Source organism: Cavia porcellus, unplaced genomic scaffold (genome assembly GCF_034190915.1).
Source record: "Cavia porcellus strain 051 isolate PalLab524CR breed Dunkin Hartley unplaced genomic scaffold, mCavPor4.1 scaffold_24, whole genome shotgun sequence".
Taxonomy (NCBI): domain Eukaryota; kingdom Metazoa; phylum Chordata; class Mammalia; order Rodentia; family Caviidae; genus Cavia; species Cavia porcellus.
In genome coordinates, this window is record NW_026947507.1 from 39,311,391 (window position 1) to 39,327,813 (window position 16,423).

General features: G+C 46.7%; 1 protein-coding gene across 2 annotated transcripts in view; it reads right to left on the reverse strand.

Annotated features, from left to right (window-relative positions):
- Adra1a (adrenoceptor alpha 1A) overlaps positions 1–15,924 on the reverse strand; it is an 82,175-nt gene extending 66,251 nt beyond the window's left edge. Inside the window, exons 1-2 of one of the 2 annotated variants that reach the window (XM_023561465.2) lie at positions 15,580–15,924; positions 12,779–14,276 (exon numbers count right to left, since the gene is read on the reverse strand). In XM_023561465.2, coding sequence (XP_023417233.1) covers positions 12,779–13,661 — 883 coding nt within the window. In that variant the 5' untranslated portion in view covers positions 13,662–14,276; positions 15,580–15,924. Of the gene's footprint in view, positions 1–12,778; positions 14,277–15,579 lie in introns of those variants that run through there. The other variant, NM_001172912.2, reaches the window with a different exon arrangement.
- Between the last annotated feature and the right edge of the window lie 499 nt (positions 15,925–16,423).

Consider the following 16,423-nt stretch of genomic DNA (forward strand, 5'->3'; position numbering starts at 1 on the left):
TCAAGCCACAGTCCAGCTGGGACTCTGCTACTGAAGGACCCCTGCTGAAAGGACAAGGCTGGAGAGAGCAACAGGGACAGGGACGACAGGGACGCTTTGTCCTGAACCAGACTTCACACGGCAGGGGACTCTCATTTTGCTCCACTCTTAGGGATCACACTGCAAGAAGCCTGCATTGCAGGACTGCTCTCTAGGGCACGCCGACTTCTGGGTTCTTTGGCTAAACTCTTAATATGCCTGAGAGAACATGCATGATTCTTTGGCTAAATTCTTAATATGCCTAAGAGAACATGTGTGTAAGTTACAGTTATTTTTCTAGTGCCAGGGATTGAACCCAAGACTGAGTTGCATCTCCTACCATTTTACTTTTTATTTTGAGAGAGTCCCCCTCAGGCACGACATTGGCCAAGCTGGGCTTGAGCTTGTGACGCTCCTATCTCAGCTTCCCAGAGTGCTGAGATTATCAGCCTGTGCCACCACACCTAGCTTTCCAGGTGAAATTTTATGTCACAGCTAAAACTTGGTCTCTGTAACGCCAGACTCAGACATTTCTGAAAATTAGTTTGGCTAGGATCTGCCTAACTGAAGGACTGAGAAACCAGGGTTCACTTCAGGAAGAGGTAAGGGTGAGATGGCTCCCAGTGGGAACTCAGGGGATATCCCCACTCCTGTCACAGACATGGAACACAGGCAGCTCCCGGTGCATGTGGATGCAGGAAGGGACGATGTTGAGATCTCTGAAGCAGGGGATGGCCCTTCAGTGTTCCCAGGCAAGGTCAGCTGAGTTGGGGGGTTTGGGGAAGGGTGCCTCGCAGGGGGCCAGTTATCCTAGCAGAGGACAGGTCACACCACCTGCCAGGCCACACAGGTGGGACAAAGCAGCTCTGCTGCATGGAGGGTCACAGGCTTGCTCTCCTTCTCTCCCTCTGCTCCTGGGATAAACAGAGCTGTACTCCAGCCACTTCAAACTGCAAATGGGGCTATCTTTTTCCTTCTTCCCTTATCTTGGATCTGGAAGATGTGAACAAGGGCACAGCCAGTTTCAAACAAAGCCCATTTCCAACTTTAATGCATGAGGAGAGGGAGAGAGAGAGAGAAAAAGAGAGACAGAGACAGAGAGAGACAGAGACAGAGAGAGACAGAGAGAGAGAGAGACAGAGAGAGACAGAGAGAGAGAGAGAGAGAGAGAGAGACTTCTCACGCAAAGATTCAGCTATTGAACAGAAGATATAGATCTGCAGAGCATCCACCTCTAAAAGTGTCACTTGGACCAAGATTGCTAGGTGGTCTGGGAACAGGACGTGAGGAGCGGCTGCGTTTACAGGGCCAGTGCAGGTGATAATGAAGACAGAACAAGGTGCTGAAGAGCAAATCAAAGAGCCAGGTGAAGCAGAGGAGTGGACACGGAGGCAGCAAACTGTTACTAAAAGCAGATGACTAGATCACGGCCTGAGAAATTTGGAGAGAAATCGAAAGAAAGTAGCAAAAAGGCAACCACGATGAGAAGACCAGGAAAAGGAATTTAGATAAAGGAGATTGGAAGGACAGCTGAGGAGAGCTCCAAGAGAAAGCACACAGCAGCGGACCCCACCTCTGCAGAAAACCAGCAGCCCCCACCCCCAACCCAAGGCCAGAAATTCGCAGGAGGTCTTTGTTTTTAGGATGACAGGGGAATGTTCTCTAAGAATCTTGTCTTAAAGTAAACACGAGGGCCCAGAGAATACCTGATGAAAACAGTAAGCAAGGTTGTTTGAGTTTGCTGAGAGAGCTCTGCAGAGCAGGATGTGCATGTAAAAAGTACCAATCCAGAGCCTTTCCTAGACCAATGTTCAGGCCCACAGGCCTTCAGAGTTGTGTTTTGCCTCTATCTTTATTGACAAAGTTTTACTAAAGGTTATGCTGTCCTCTACCATAGTAAAAGCTATTTTAAACGTGTGGGCCCTGCAGTCTGTGCCACTGTGGCGTGGAAGCAACCACAGATGATATGTAAACCAATGGGGCCCAATTTGATTTACAAAACAGGCCATATTTTACCACCTCCATATGGCGTATCTTACCATGTTCCACACAGCAGAAAAAAGTGAAATCTACAGCAAGTAACCACAGCATAGTAAGAGGGCAATTAGTGTCACTAAGTGAATTAGAGAAAGACACCGAAGAGGGCCAATGAGAACACTGAATAGAAATAATCTAGATGCAAAATGCAAATTTCTCACTGAATAGAAATAATCTAGATTCAAAATGCAAATTTCTTTCTAACCAAAACATTTGCATTTCAGGGAAAAGTGAATCCTGAAAGTGCACTAAGCACCTTGCCTAATGTGCGTGGAGGAATAGTAAGAGACAGATGAAGGTTAGAGAAATCCTTTTGCAAAGTTCAAAGGGAACTCCTGGTTACCGATAAAGAGGAGGCAACCGTCCCAAAGCAAAGCAGAATTTTAAAAAATTCTAAAATAGTATGTTTTACAAAAGACAGAAAACACAGAAAAAGAACTAAGTATAAACAATAAAGCATAAAAAATGAAGGCAAATATCAAACCAAATTATCTGTTACAGTAAATGAAAATGAATTGAATTCTTATTAAGACAAAAACGTCCTGGTTAGAAAGAAGGACTATGAAATAGTTCATTTGAGGTAAGACATAGAAGCTAGAAACATAAAAAGACAGGCAAAATATACTGGCAAATGCAAACAAATATTAAATATTGCAATATTAAAGTTTAAAAATATATATCATGGGAAATGATTATATAGGACATAAACTATTTTTAAATGGCAATATTATTGGCTCAATTTTTGTCTATAAGCAATAACATCAGCATACATAAAGCAAAACCTGTTAAAAATATAAACATAACTGGAAATCTCAGTAGCAATGGGAAAGTTTACCTACATTGCTCAGTATGTGACAAAGCAGACAATAAAGGTAAAAATTTTAAAAATGAAGATATGAAAAATATCATTTAAAATTATTAATATATATTAGACATGTAAATTGTTGATAATATCTTAAGTTCTAAAGAAAATCTCAATTATCTCTATAGCTAGAAATTCTTTCGTTTATATTCTCTGAGTAGAGCTATAAACATAGCACATTACAGGTTGATTTTAAGAAAACAGGACATGAAAATACCAGTTATTTTTAAATTAATGCACAACACACAGGGACTCTTTTCCAGGAAACATTAGAAACAGAAATACAAATACTTGGCAAAACAGGAGGAGAAGCTAAAGTTTGCCTGAAGGAAAATGGACAGCTTTGATTGTTTTAAATCTTAGATAAGAAAGAATTAAAAGGCAAAAGTCAAACATTCTGTTCAAGCTAATATTGAAAACCAAAATGTAGGCAGAAAACCAAAGTAGGAAATCTCTGGGGATTAAATCAATGCTTGAAAAAATAGATTAAAGTATTTAGTAAATCACGAGCCTGAATTATTTGAAAAAAGTCTAGCAAAATAGATAATTTTCCAGGAAATCTTAATGAACATGAAAGAAATTACATGATGAGGGAAAAGGATGGAAAACTACAGAATTTCATGTTTACGTCCAAGTTAAAATGTTGAACCTGAAGAAGGAAAATGGAAAGAAAGCTCACAGGATCAAATCTGACAATCAGAATGGATCACTGTCCATGGAGGAAACAGAAACCACTCGCAGAGAGCTGCACTCATAAAAGGAGCTGTGCCCAAATGTTCTATGGGCAAGGTTTTCAACCTTCAAGGAACACAGAATTCTTATGCTGTTCAAACGTGTACTGTTTGTAGGAAAAAATAAAAATGGTCACGATTTACTTTATGACAAACCTGATAGTAAAATGTGGCTAAGATAGTACAGCAAGTCAAAAATCACATGGTCAGGCTGGGGATTTAGCTCAGCGGCATAAGCACCTGCCCTGGAAGCAGGCGGTCATGAGTTCGATCCTTGGTACCGATTAAAAAGACAAAAAAAAAAAAAAAAAAAAAAAAAAATCACATGGTCATCACAGAATACATGGCGAGGTTAATGGCATGAAATAAAATTAGCAACTCAGTGTCAATGCAAAGGCTTTTGTTGTGTATCCAAAAGGGTATTTCATATGATTGAAAACTGGTTTTCTTTTGTAAAATAGCTTTCTACATGCAAACAAATTAAAGCGGACTTTAAATCTGAGTCTGTAGAGTTCTACAAACCATACAAAGACACTTTCTTGCTTTGATGAATATACTGATCTAAAACCAACAGTCAGCATCCTGTCCAATATCAAGGTAACAAAGCAGTATTTCTTAACACTCTTGAGTTTTTCAGATGATGTTAGTTAGTGTGGGTAAAGGTAAATTACAAACAACAGTTCAAAAACCACATTTATAATCAAAGCCACTTAGGAAGGTGAGCTGGAAGGATCACAAGTTTAAGGCCAGCCTGGGCAACATGGCAAAATCTGGTTTCAAAAAAGAAAAGAAGTACTTCAAGAGTATGTAAATAGAGCAACAAAATGACTACAATGATTTCTTAGAATATCGGATGTGCAAATATAGAGAGATAATTTTGCAAAAGGATATTCATCCAGTGGTCTTAAACTAGACGTTATTAAACTGTATGATAGAGCCAAGGTCAGTGAAATAAGATGACATCAGCAGAGAAACATAAGTGGAAGAGAAACAAAACAGATTTAAGATTCTTTTTAATATAACAAATGTGGTTTTTGAAATAAAACAGGAAATGATAGATTATTTGACAGATCTTTTGAGACCTGCTGGCTAACCTTACCAAAATGAATAGTTAGACATCATCTACCAAAATACACACAAACTTCCAGGGAGAGTACAAACAAGGCTCCAAAAGAAGCAGGAGGGAAGAGGTTATCTGATCTATTTTCAGGACCGTCTTACTGAATACCCCTGAAAGGCACATTCCATGATGAAACACCAAAATGCCTGGCTACAGAACAGTTCTCTGTGCTTGTCTCTTCGTAAAAAACTGCATCTTAGACTGGAACCCCCAGAACCATGAAGCAAAATCACGTTCTCCTCTTTGTAAACTAACTGCCTCCTGTATTTTGTTATGGTGACAGAAAGCTGACAAAAGCAGGTCCTCATTTCTGACACATTTCTGACTTCCCCCTGACTACCAAGAGGCTCTGTAAACCACTTGGCCAGGTCAACATCTTAGAGAAAAATCCCAAAGGCTGAGTGCTGTGCTGTGTTTGCATCCTCACAAGAGCAAGAGCTGAAATCTCAGCTTTCACTGTGACAGCATTAGGCAGGGCACCTTTGGTACGCAGGTAGGAGACAGGCCCCAGAAAGCTGCCTTGCCCCTCCCTTTGTGGGAGGGCATAGTGAGAAGAAGTCCTATAAACCAGAAGATGCGTCTTCACCAGATAGTGAGTCTGCCAGTACCTTGATCTCAGACTTCCCAGCCTCCAGCACTGTGCAAAATAAATTTCCATTTTTTATAAGTGACCAATTAACAGTAATCTGTTATAGCAGCCTGAGTGGACATGGAACTTCTCAAAGGAGACTCAATGTGTAAGATGACATAAAAATTATCACCTGTGACTGAGCTTACTGGATTTAACTAAAATTTTCTTGCCTGAATTCCTTCCTTCCTTCTTTCTTTCCTTCCTCCCTTCCTTCCTTCCTTCCTTCCTTCCTTCCTTCCTTCCTTCCTTCCTTCCTTCCTTCTTTTCTTTTTTCCCTTCCTTCCTTCCTTCTTTTCTTCCTTTTTTCCCTTCCTTCCTTCCTTCCTTCCTTCCTTCCTTCCTTCCTTCCTTCCTTCCTTCCTCTCTTCCTTTTTTTCCTGAACCCAGGAACAACTGGTGCATGCTAGGCAAGTGCTCTACCACTGAGCTACATCCTAACCTTTTAAATTTTTTTTTTACTTTGAGACCAAGTCTCACGAGGTTTCCCAGGTTGGCCTTGAATTTGTGATTCTCTAGCCCCGGCCTCCTCAGTAGCTGGCACTAGAGGAGTGTGCTCTGTGTGTATTTCTATAGAAATCCATGAGAAAGGTCACATGGTTTTTGGACAGTAAAGAAGTCACATTTTCTTACAATACCTCAATACAGGATGAGAAAATCAGCAATCTACTACTTATAAGTAAATGATTAGCACCACCAGTGGAAAACTTGAACTTACCAATAAAAAAGAATTAGGAAAACCACTGTATACCAGGGGACAAAAGTACAGGCGGAGACAATCACAGAAAAGGACAAGCAGAAATGACTAATAAAAATGTAGAAAGAAATGTTCAAATAGCAAAGAAATACACTACTGAGAAGGAAGGCTGTTATCCAGACATCAGACTCGCAAACTAAATAGCCAGGCTAAAGTGCAGGACACTTGTTAGACAAAGAAGACCGCCTTGGGAAAGCATCTTCCTGCCCACCCTGAAACAGTGTGAGAAGGGAACACAGCTGTCTCTTCCTGACCAAATGAGTAAGGAGTTACTGATCCTTCAACGGGAGAAGCCACCTGCCTGCAGCCTGGATGTGAAGACAGCTATTGTTCAAAGTGCCCTCGGAACGCATTGTCCATCCTGCCCTAGCCTGCAGTGCACTCTTGAATTGTGACAGTAAATCCTCGCTGACAAATTTCATCTTGTGGAGGAAGCCAAAATTAATTCAAAGCCAAGCCTGGTTATACTGTTTGTGATCATGAGAGAGATTTTCTCATAAATTTAAGCTCTATAGGCAATGGCAAGGGAAGTATTCCAGTGCTATGTGGCAGCCCACGGAAATAAGTATCGACTGGCATACTAGGAGGCTCAGACTTGGCAAGATGTGTTTCACATCGTCCTATAAAAAGGACTCTTGACTGGTCTTTCCACATTCTTCTTTTGTGGCTCTTCTGAATGTAAGTTTGGTCGTGTCATTTGAGTATCTTTGGATAGAGATAACTTGTAAGGTGACCATCAAGGCTTGCTTAGTCTGGTCCCTTGTTTTCTAGCTTCATTTGACATCGATTATCTCTGGTCTCTTGACTCTGGACACAGTGCCCTTCCAGAAAATCCTCACGGGCTCAGGCCAGCCCTGCCAGTTTCACCACATTCTTTGTCCCCTTTCCGTGTTTTAACCTCTACACACCTATGCCCTGTGTAATTTTGGGCCCAAACAGCAAGCCCTTCTTCACAGCAAGACTTTTCGGCTCTTTTCTGCCTGGAATCACCCTTTTCTGTAGAATAGAGAACTGTGTGTATCTCCCCGTAACTCCGTACACAGGTCTGGATTATTCTGTGTGGCCGTCTGATGAATGTCTGTCTCCCTCTGGAGATGAGACATTTGCAGGAAGGGGGAGGGGGACCCTGGCTGTTTGATACACTGCTTATCGTAACCCACCACATGGGAAGATCTCAGCAGAACCGATGGACAAAAGAGGAAGGTTAGCTGCTATGGTTGTGAGGTGAGTATTCTGCAAAGGTCCCTAAAAGTCCCCTACCCCTACATGTACCTGATACCACTCCAGCCAGAGGTGGGTCTAATTCTTTTCCCCTGGATCCTACGACAATTCCTGACTTGCTTTGACTCAGAAGTCAGACTGATGCTGGCTCAGAGGTGGGTCTGGCTCTTCCAAGACCTGTTGGCATATGCCTTGGCGGTATTGGAGGAAATCACTGTACTATAGCAAAATGGGCATAGACTGTGGGAGGAAGAGAGGCCACCCCGAGAGTCAGCCAGCCCCGTTGGGTGCTGACTTATTCTTGGCTCATAGATGGCGAAGCCATAGCATGGGAGTTGCTTTCTGCCACTATGTTTTGGGAAGCTTTGGGACACAGTAAGAGTAACTGAAAACTGGGTCTCTTATTTTAAATCCTAGTGGTGATTAGATTGTGCCCACGTCGTCAACTCTAAAAGGCTGGCCTTTTAAAGAACAGGGGGCCTGATGCCATCACACTGGCAGCAGCACTTATCCTTGGTCATCTCGGAGACCTACCGGGGACTCACAGTCACTATATGAAATCTGTACACATGATAGGCACCACTTCCTCTTCCTTGCTATGTCCCACAGCTCGCCGTGTGCAACTTCTGCTGAATACAAGATTCACTCCCTGCCCTCACTTACCCCACCCAACAAACACCTTGCCATCTCTAACCTGCCCAAAGGCCCCGCCTCAGAACACATTTTCTTTCCCTCTCACTGTGCTGCTTCCTGTCTTTTTAAAAGAAACAAATTACCAAGTATTATCTGTCCTGAAGAGCCACACTGCTTCCTTTGATTCAGAGATAATAGCTATGGCCTAAGCCCAGTAATAATGCTGGCTTTCTGTATTTAGATCAGATAATGTGTTCAGAATTCCAGACGCACAGCTACGTGGTCAGTGAACGTTGCAGACTTCATTCCTTTCTCCCCAGGGCTCTCTCCTTCTCATGCATCCAGGGACACCCCCCACCACGGCAGTGTATGTTGACATGTGTCAGTACAGCCTGTGATTTACACGAATCCTTGTAAGAGGAGCATGAACTGCCACCTGCTCTGTGTCAGGCACCATGTGAGGCAGCTGGCCTGTGTAACATCCCATTTTTACTAGTAATATTAAACTTGGGAGGAGACGAGGCAGATGCCTACCTCCAACCTCAATCCCACTGTTCCATGGAACAAGCAGCGTGGGTGTGGTGCAGAGAAGCTTGGGAGAGACAGAGTGAGGCAGCTGCAAGGAGCCAGTCTTCTCCCGGTCTAGAACTCTCAGCCTCTAAACTGAGTCCACACACCTGAGTGTCCTGGGCCAGTCCCTATGCACGTGGCGTCTTTCAGCTTTGCCTCCCACACTCCTCCCTGTGCTCTAACCCCCTGCCTCTTCAGCAGCCTCACCCGGACTGGTAACTCCTCTTCCCAAGATAACACTTGTCACACTTAAGGCTTGCGTCCCTTGGGTAAGATAACATAGTGGTGTATTTATTTTTCTTTTCACATTTTGCATGGAAAATGAACTAAAAGTTGTTCACAAAAAACAAATAACATCTTGCTGATGATCCAGCAGAAGTAATGAATGAAATCTTTAAGAAACTGCATAGTCAACCACAGTGCTTCTAGAAGCTTCTGCACTGGCCTCCAGACCCAGATCATTGCTAGGTTCCTCAGCACCTGGAAATAATACCATGATGAGCATGTTCCCTGCCCTGTGTGAACTGCTTGCAGTTTGTCTCCTTAATTAGATGGTGAGACCCTCAAGGGCAGGAGGTATGCTCATCTGTTTTTTCGTCTGTTTAACCTGTGCCTGGAACTCACTACACCATCAATATATCCTATGGAAATATTCTCTCCTTCAATTGGTCTTAGGACCAAACCACCGTGTACAGGTTGGAGTTTCAGCAGCCTTTGCTGTCCTGTGGAATGGGCTGTGCAGGCCCTGTTAGCTGTGACCCTTCCCTTCCCTTCATTTCCCTTCTCTACCCATCCCCTCCTTCCTCTTTTGGGATGGAACTCACGGCTTGGTGCATGCGAGGCAAGCACTCTGCCACCGAGACGCACCTTCAGCCCTGTGTGTTTATATTTCCTTCCTGTCCTATCTCTTAATTTGGATTTAAAAGACACTACTGATTTTGGGTATTACTGTCTTACCATAACTTCTCTCTTCAACAACACCTTTGCCTCAATAATAACCAATCCCTGAGAGGCTCAAGAAAGAGACTAAGATCAGAGCACCCGTGCTTCCCTGCGGACCCAGGTCACCCATCATGCCTCATCTGCTAGCAGAGCCCACTCGCCAACACAGTCCCAGACTTCCAAGCCACCTAACAGCCCTGGGCGCTTTCTACCCACCTGGCTCTGCAGAGTCATAATCCGGCCCAGGCTGTATCTCCTTAGAGACACCCATGCTTCATGTTGAGCCCTAGAACTTATCATCTGCCCCAACCACATCCCCATGGCTCAGCTGTTGGAGAGAGTCACACAGCCTTTGTGACTCTGTCAGTGTAAGCGCAGGACTATAAATCCCAAAGGGGTCCCCAGGACTTGCCAGTGACTCTACAAAATTTCCGCAATAAATTTACTCTCTCACATTCAAAGATGAGCATTTCATATGTTCTTTTTGCTTTTCAAACCTCCACATTCCCCATTCCCTTCTAACTCTGAGCTGATGCTCTTGTTTCTTATTTTGCTGAGGATGTAAAATTACTGTGAAGAGACCTCGATGCTCTCCTTCGTACCCACCTGCCTTGGTGTTTGTAGCCCTTGTATTTCCTGTCATTTTCTCCACTGGACATGAATCCTAGCTCCTCTCTTGCCTACGCCGTAAGTGTCCCTTTCTTTTCCGTCTTTCCCATTAGAACAGAAACATGATCTCATCTCTCACCTCTGCAAACTTTCCCTAGATTCCTCCAGCTGCATCCCCTTTTCTGGTTTCACTGTAGCCAAAGGTGCCACAGAGTTGTCTATGTTCCACCCCATTTCGCCTTTTCGTGAGGTTTTTGTTTGCATTGCAACCTTGCAGATGTCACCTCTGTCATTCTCTGGTCTTCCATGCTCAGTAAAATGCACTCCCATTTACCTAGTTCTTTAGGTCTCAATCCTGTAAATTACCCTTTGCTACTCTCCTTTTTCTCACTCTATGCCCAGATTCGCCAGCTCTCCATTTGAAATAAATGCTGGATGTCATCACTTCTTCCCACCTCCACCTGTCCCATCTGTGTCCAAGCTGTCACAGACTCTCACCTTTTGACTTCTCTGAGCAACTTCCTCACTGGTCTCCCTCCTTCCACTCTTGCCCACCCAGAACACTCAGGCTCTATCCAACAACTGGAACAATCCTTTCAAAATATAAAACGAGACTCTATCTCCTGCTCAAAACCCTCCAATGGCTTCTCATCATAATTAGGATAATATGCAAAGGCTACGTTGGCCTAGAAGGCCCTGTGCAACTTGTGCTCATCTATCCTTCACTTCTTTTTGGATTTGTCTCCTTCAGCCACAGTAGTCCCCTCTTTTGCTTCTCTGTACTTGCCATGCCATTAGCCAAAGAACTCTTCCTCTTAGACCTTGCAAGGCTTGGTTCTCGCATCAGTCAGGATTCTACTTAAATGTCATCTCTGTAGATTGGACTTTCCCAACCACCTGTTCCACTAACATGTCACTCTCGTCCTCTTATTTTTGTTGATGTTTTGCAAATGCTTGGTAATCCTTGACTTTTAAGAGCATGCTTATCTGTTTATATCTGTCTCCTTCAAAGAAAGGAAACATTTCACAAGAAAGGATTTTTCTGCTCTGTGCATCCAAAGGTATAAAACAAGTATGTAATAAACACTTGGCAAGTGAGCAGGGTAAGTGTGCAAAGTTCACTAAGAAGAAAGTGCAAAGTGCACTAAGAGGTAAGCAAGGTAAGTGTGCAAAGTTCCAGAGGCACTGAGAGGTAGGAAGCTGGAAGGTGGGTCAGCAGGCAGCTTCCTGAGCTGAGTGTTACCTGCATCAATTCACAGCTGCCATCCACTCCAGGAGCAGAGCAAGCCCCAGTGACAGGCAGGTACAAGGCAAGGCCAGGAGCTGGACTGAAAGGGGCCTTGCCAGCAGCCTGGCCCATAGAAATGTGGCCACAGTAGAAGTAATGTACATTTTTGCTGTTGGAAACAGTAGCCACTGGCCACGTGGGGCGAATGAGCATCTGAAAAGTGGCTGGTGGGACTGAGGAATTGAATTTTGATATTATTGAATTTCAGTTCATAAGGAAACATTTACATGCACCTGGTGGCTATGGTGTTAGAATCTGAAGACTTGCTCCCTTCCTCCACAGTCTTAAGGTAGCAGTTACTGGAAAGTCGAGCGAAATACATAGTTTGGTAAAATGTCTGGCACATAGTTAGCATCAAAGTATGACCCCTACTCTTATGGCAGGATTGCAAATGAAAGCACTTTAAGTACACATCATTTATATGGCTCTAAGGCAGCTGGGATGGATTTTTATTAGTTTTCACTATGACTTTTTGTTAGAGTTAGTTGATAACCAACATGTGGATGTATATTTGTGCTCATGGACTAAAAATAGCAAACAACCATTTTGGGATTTCACTGAAGGCTTTTCAGAGATAGATAACTATTCCAAGGAGATCAGCTTGCAGATACTTATAATGAGCTAATTAGTTTTGACGACAGCTTACTTAAGCATCTGCAAAAAAACTGAATTTGTAACATTACAGCATTATTTCCAAACAGTGTCATCTGCAACTTCCTGGAGGATTTTGGATACGAATAGCATCTGTTTTAATACTTAGCATTAAAATAAATGAGTATTTAGTTATCAAAATATTATAAGGAAATCTTTAAGGCTTACATTGGTTCCAGCATAAAATCATGTTTGTTATTGTTAGTGGCTTATCCAACACCCTTCCCTAATGAATCCAGGATATAAAATTAACAGATTCAGCACATAGGCAGACCATTAAAACTAATCTTTGTGGACAATCTAATGCGACAGTAAATTCACACAATTCCCCAGTATAAACCTGGTGTTTATTTTCAGGCCAAGGGTTTGTATTCCCCAGGACTGGCAGAGGGAAAACGGCCTTCCACAATCTGCCTGAGAACTCGTTGGAGACTGGGTCTCCAGAGAGGGCGGATAGATTTAAATTAAACACACACCCTTTAAAGGCTTTAAGGAGAGTTGACATTCTTATTAAGGAGCCAATTAATCTGCACCAGCCAAAGCCACTTTAAGGTTGATGAAAAAGTGCCCTAGGACCTCAAGCAAATGAGATTGGAGGAGAAAGAGAAAGAGAATCACATTCCCACCAGGAAGCTTGTCCCTGACTGTTCCAAGCCCTTTGAAATGCAGACGGCTCCCTGGATGCTAAGGCCAGGGGCTGCAAAGACTTACCAATGGGCATCACTAAGAAAAAGGGAAGCCAGCAGAGCACGAAGCAACCGACCACTATGCCCAGCGTTTTGGCTGCTTTCTTCTCCCGGGAAAACTTGAGGAGCCGCACAGAGAAGTGCGTCTTGTTCTTGGAGCTGGCCACCCCACTGCCTCCTGAGGGGACATTTTTCCGGTGGATGCGCAGCGTGACTTGCTCTGAATCCGACTTGTCGGTCTTGAGGCCGGATGTGAGGCCCCGGCTCTCCCTTTTGGCCACCACGTAGACCCGGCAGTACATGACCAGGATGATGGCCAGCGGCACGTAGAAGGATCCCAGCGCGGAGAAGAGCACGTAGCTGGGATCCTCGTTGATCTGGCAGATGGTCTCGTCCTGGGGGGCCGGCTGCCTCCAGCCAAACAGCGGCCCGATGGAGATGACCAGGGACAGCGCCCAGAGGCAGAGCAGAGCCCGGAGCCCCCGCCTCTGGGTGACGATGGTGGGGTAGCGTAGCGGGTAGCTCACGCCGATGTAGCGGTCGATGGAGATGATGCAGAGGCTCATGATGGACGCGGTGCAGCACAGGACGTCCACCGCCGCCCAGATGTTGCAGAAGACCCTGCCGAAGGCCCAGTAGCCCAGGATCTCAAAGATGGCTGAGAAGGGCAGCACCGTGGAGGTGAGTAGTAGGTCGGCCACCGCCAGGTTGACGATGTAGTAGTGCGTGACCGAGTGCAGATGACGGTGACAGGCCACGGAGAGGATCACTAAGATGTTCCCCAGCACCCCGAAAAGGATGAGGACCCCTAAGATCACTCCGAGGAGAATGGCCTTGGAAATGTTCACTGGTGCGGGCGGGTGGGTGCAGTTGGAGCTGTCGGAAGCATTTCCGGAGAGAAACACCATGGTCCCAGTCGGGGCGGGCTGGCGAGGTCCGGCTCCCCAGGGCCACCTTGGGAGGGGGCGGAGGCGGTGGAGCTAGCAGTCAAAAGGGCTGGGCTTGGCTGGGGAGAGAGAGCGCGCGCGGGTGGGAAACAACCCTGGCCAGTCCTGGAACCCCTCGGAAGGCCACGCTAAGGTGCAGAGTACTGGAGGCGACATGGCTGGGCGGGGGGGGGGGGGGGCGGCGCAGGCTGCCGAGACTCTCTCCACTGGCTGCTTAGGCCGGGGGCCCTGATGCCTTCGCCTTCCTAGCGGAGGCTGCGTGCAAAGCCCAAGGAGAATCTTTTGCAATATGCAATCCGAGAATTATCAGAGTCCGCTTTTTGGTACTGTCTGTTCCATTACAGTTGGGAGAAGACTGAACATTCTGGACATAATTTGGAACTGAAAATTCCAGGGCCAATCCTCCCCAAATCACAGTCAACTACGGATCAGCGGTCCAAGCTCAAAAGGAGGCACCGCCGGGATCCGGCGCTTCTGCGGGCCCGCAGTCCCCGACGGCTGGCCTCCCCCAGCCTGGCCGCCTGCTATTCCGGGTTCTAGGCGCACTGGCAGGGTGACAGGGGTCCAGCGACGGTCCTGAAAGAGAAAGGTGGACCATGAGCCAGGCGCCCCTGGAGCGAGGCCATGCCCAGCCCGACCTGCTGCAGACTCCAGCTGGGAACCCGTCCACTCTGCGGTCTATGAGCAGCTGTGTTCCCCCGCAAACCCCCCTCCCCTCACAGGAAGGAGACGCGTGTGTGCGGCTGTGAGAGGCGGGGTGGGGGGAGGGGCCCGCGCACCGGGCGAATCTGTCTTGCAGTCCGCGACTTCGCCTCGCCGCCTCTGGCCAAGTTCAAAATCTAAGCACAAAAATAAACCAGAAAAAAAAAAAAAAATCACTGCTTCCAACCCCAAGCCCCTAAAGCCATCAAAACCTAAGCCCTGACTCCGGGAGGCCGAGGTGAGAACGCCAGTCCAGCAACCATAAAATTTCAAAGCCCGCGCGCGCGGCGCAATTGTGGCTGATCGGAGGAATCCGGTGATCTACCGGGCTGTCCTCCGAACAGGTTGCGTAGCTGTCACCTGGAAGGGGCAGCCTGGGAGAGGGAACCTCGGCGACCCGGGAGCCGCAGGGACCGCGCCACGCGCACGCTCGCGACGCGCAATTTGCACTCTGGTGCGGAGCGCGCGGGTCTGTCCGCCAGCCGGGGGCCGAGAGCCAGGTCCTCGGCAAAACAGAGAGGACACTGAGGGCTGAACGCGAGCCAGCTCGGTCGAGATCTGGTTGCCACGCCACAGGGTAGCGAGCCACAACCGGGGTCCCAGGGAGTCAGGCGGCGAATGCGCAGCTCTGCCCCAGGGGCTCTGCAAGTGGTGGTCACTGCGGATTCTGTGGGCATAAAAATCAAGCCCGCGCTGTAGGGGACAGGGACGGTTCGGATTCTCTGGGCTGGGGGCCATGATCTGCGGCAGAAACCTGCGTTTCCACAGCTGCAGAGGGACCTAGGGAAGCGCGGAACGAGTGTGCGGGCGTGAGGTCGTGGTCACCTGGCCTCCCGGGTTGGGCCCCGAGGCAGGAATCCCGGCCAAAGGCTACGGTGAAAAACGCCACGCCGAAGCCGATACAGGTGATAGTAAACAAATGCCACTCGCAAAAACCGTTCCTGCTACTCTGGAGCGAAACACAGAGGGTTAAAAGACACTTGTTAACTAGAAGGCAACTTCCCAGAATAGAGGAGGGAAACGGGCGTAGGCTGGGGTTACTGGGGAGAACCGGGCCAAAAGGCGGGCGACGCACGGAGAGAGCGGGGCTGGGACCTGGCTGGACCCCCGGCGAGGGGCGCCCGCTCCGTGCCGGGCCCTGCGGTGTCTGCGCCCCGCGCCCCGCGCCCTCACTCACCTGCAGCGCGGCCGTGGGGTAGGCTCGCCGGCCTGGGTCCTGCAGCCGCCGGCCTGGCCGGGTCTCCTAGGTGGGCGGAGGGGGCGGAGTGGGGACGCCTCTCCGGATTCCTTGGAGCCGGATTCGCGTCCCCAGCACCCGCTGACTCACCGCCCCGCCACCGCGGATGCCACCTCCAAACTCCGGACTGCAATGCTTTACCTGGGCATCTCGAAATGAAGAGTGAAAAATAGAAAAAAAAAAATACAACCAACCAGTAACTCCACTATTATCCTTTTAATATTCAGCTCTTCGACACCAGAAAAGAGAGGCTAGGAACTTTGCAGCTCTCGCTGACGTCACACAGGCAGGAGCCCAGCGCGTACCGTAATCTCCTGCTGTTACCGTATTGCTCCGCGGCTACGGGCAGAGAGCGCACCGCCTCTGCAGTGGCGCCTGGAGAGTGAGTTGGGTTTTACTGTTTTTTCTTTTTTTAAAAGTGTATGTGTTTGTGTAATTTGTAGCAAGTAATTTTAATGTATTGATTTAAAAAATTAGCTGGGCACATTTGCCAGATGTTACTGTGCACGTGTGGTGTTCACAGAAATCCTGGATAAAAGTTACTTTGGACAGCTTAGCTAGTTAACACGTGGCCAAGGTTTGTTAAAATCAGAGAGCACCTTGTTCTGCCGAATATGCAGATAAATTGTAAGATCCGCAAGTGTTTTAAAAACGGGTAAAATCAGATAAAATGCAGTAAACTTGATTATAATAATAAAACTATTTCCAGAGAGATGAAGTGAGTATATCTAAAGTGATCCCTTTTACAGATTTTTAGACAATGGATTTTTAAGGCATTGCGTGC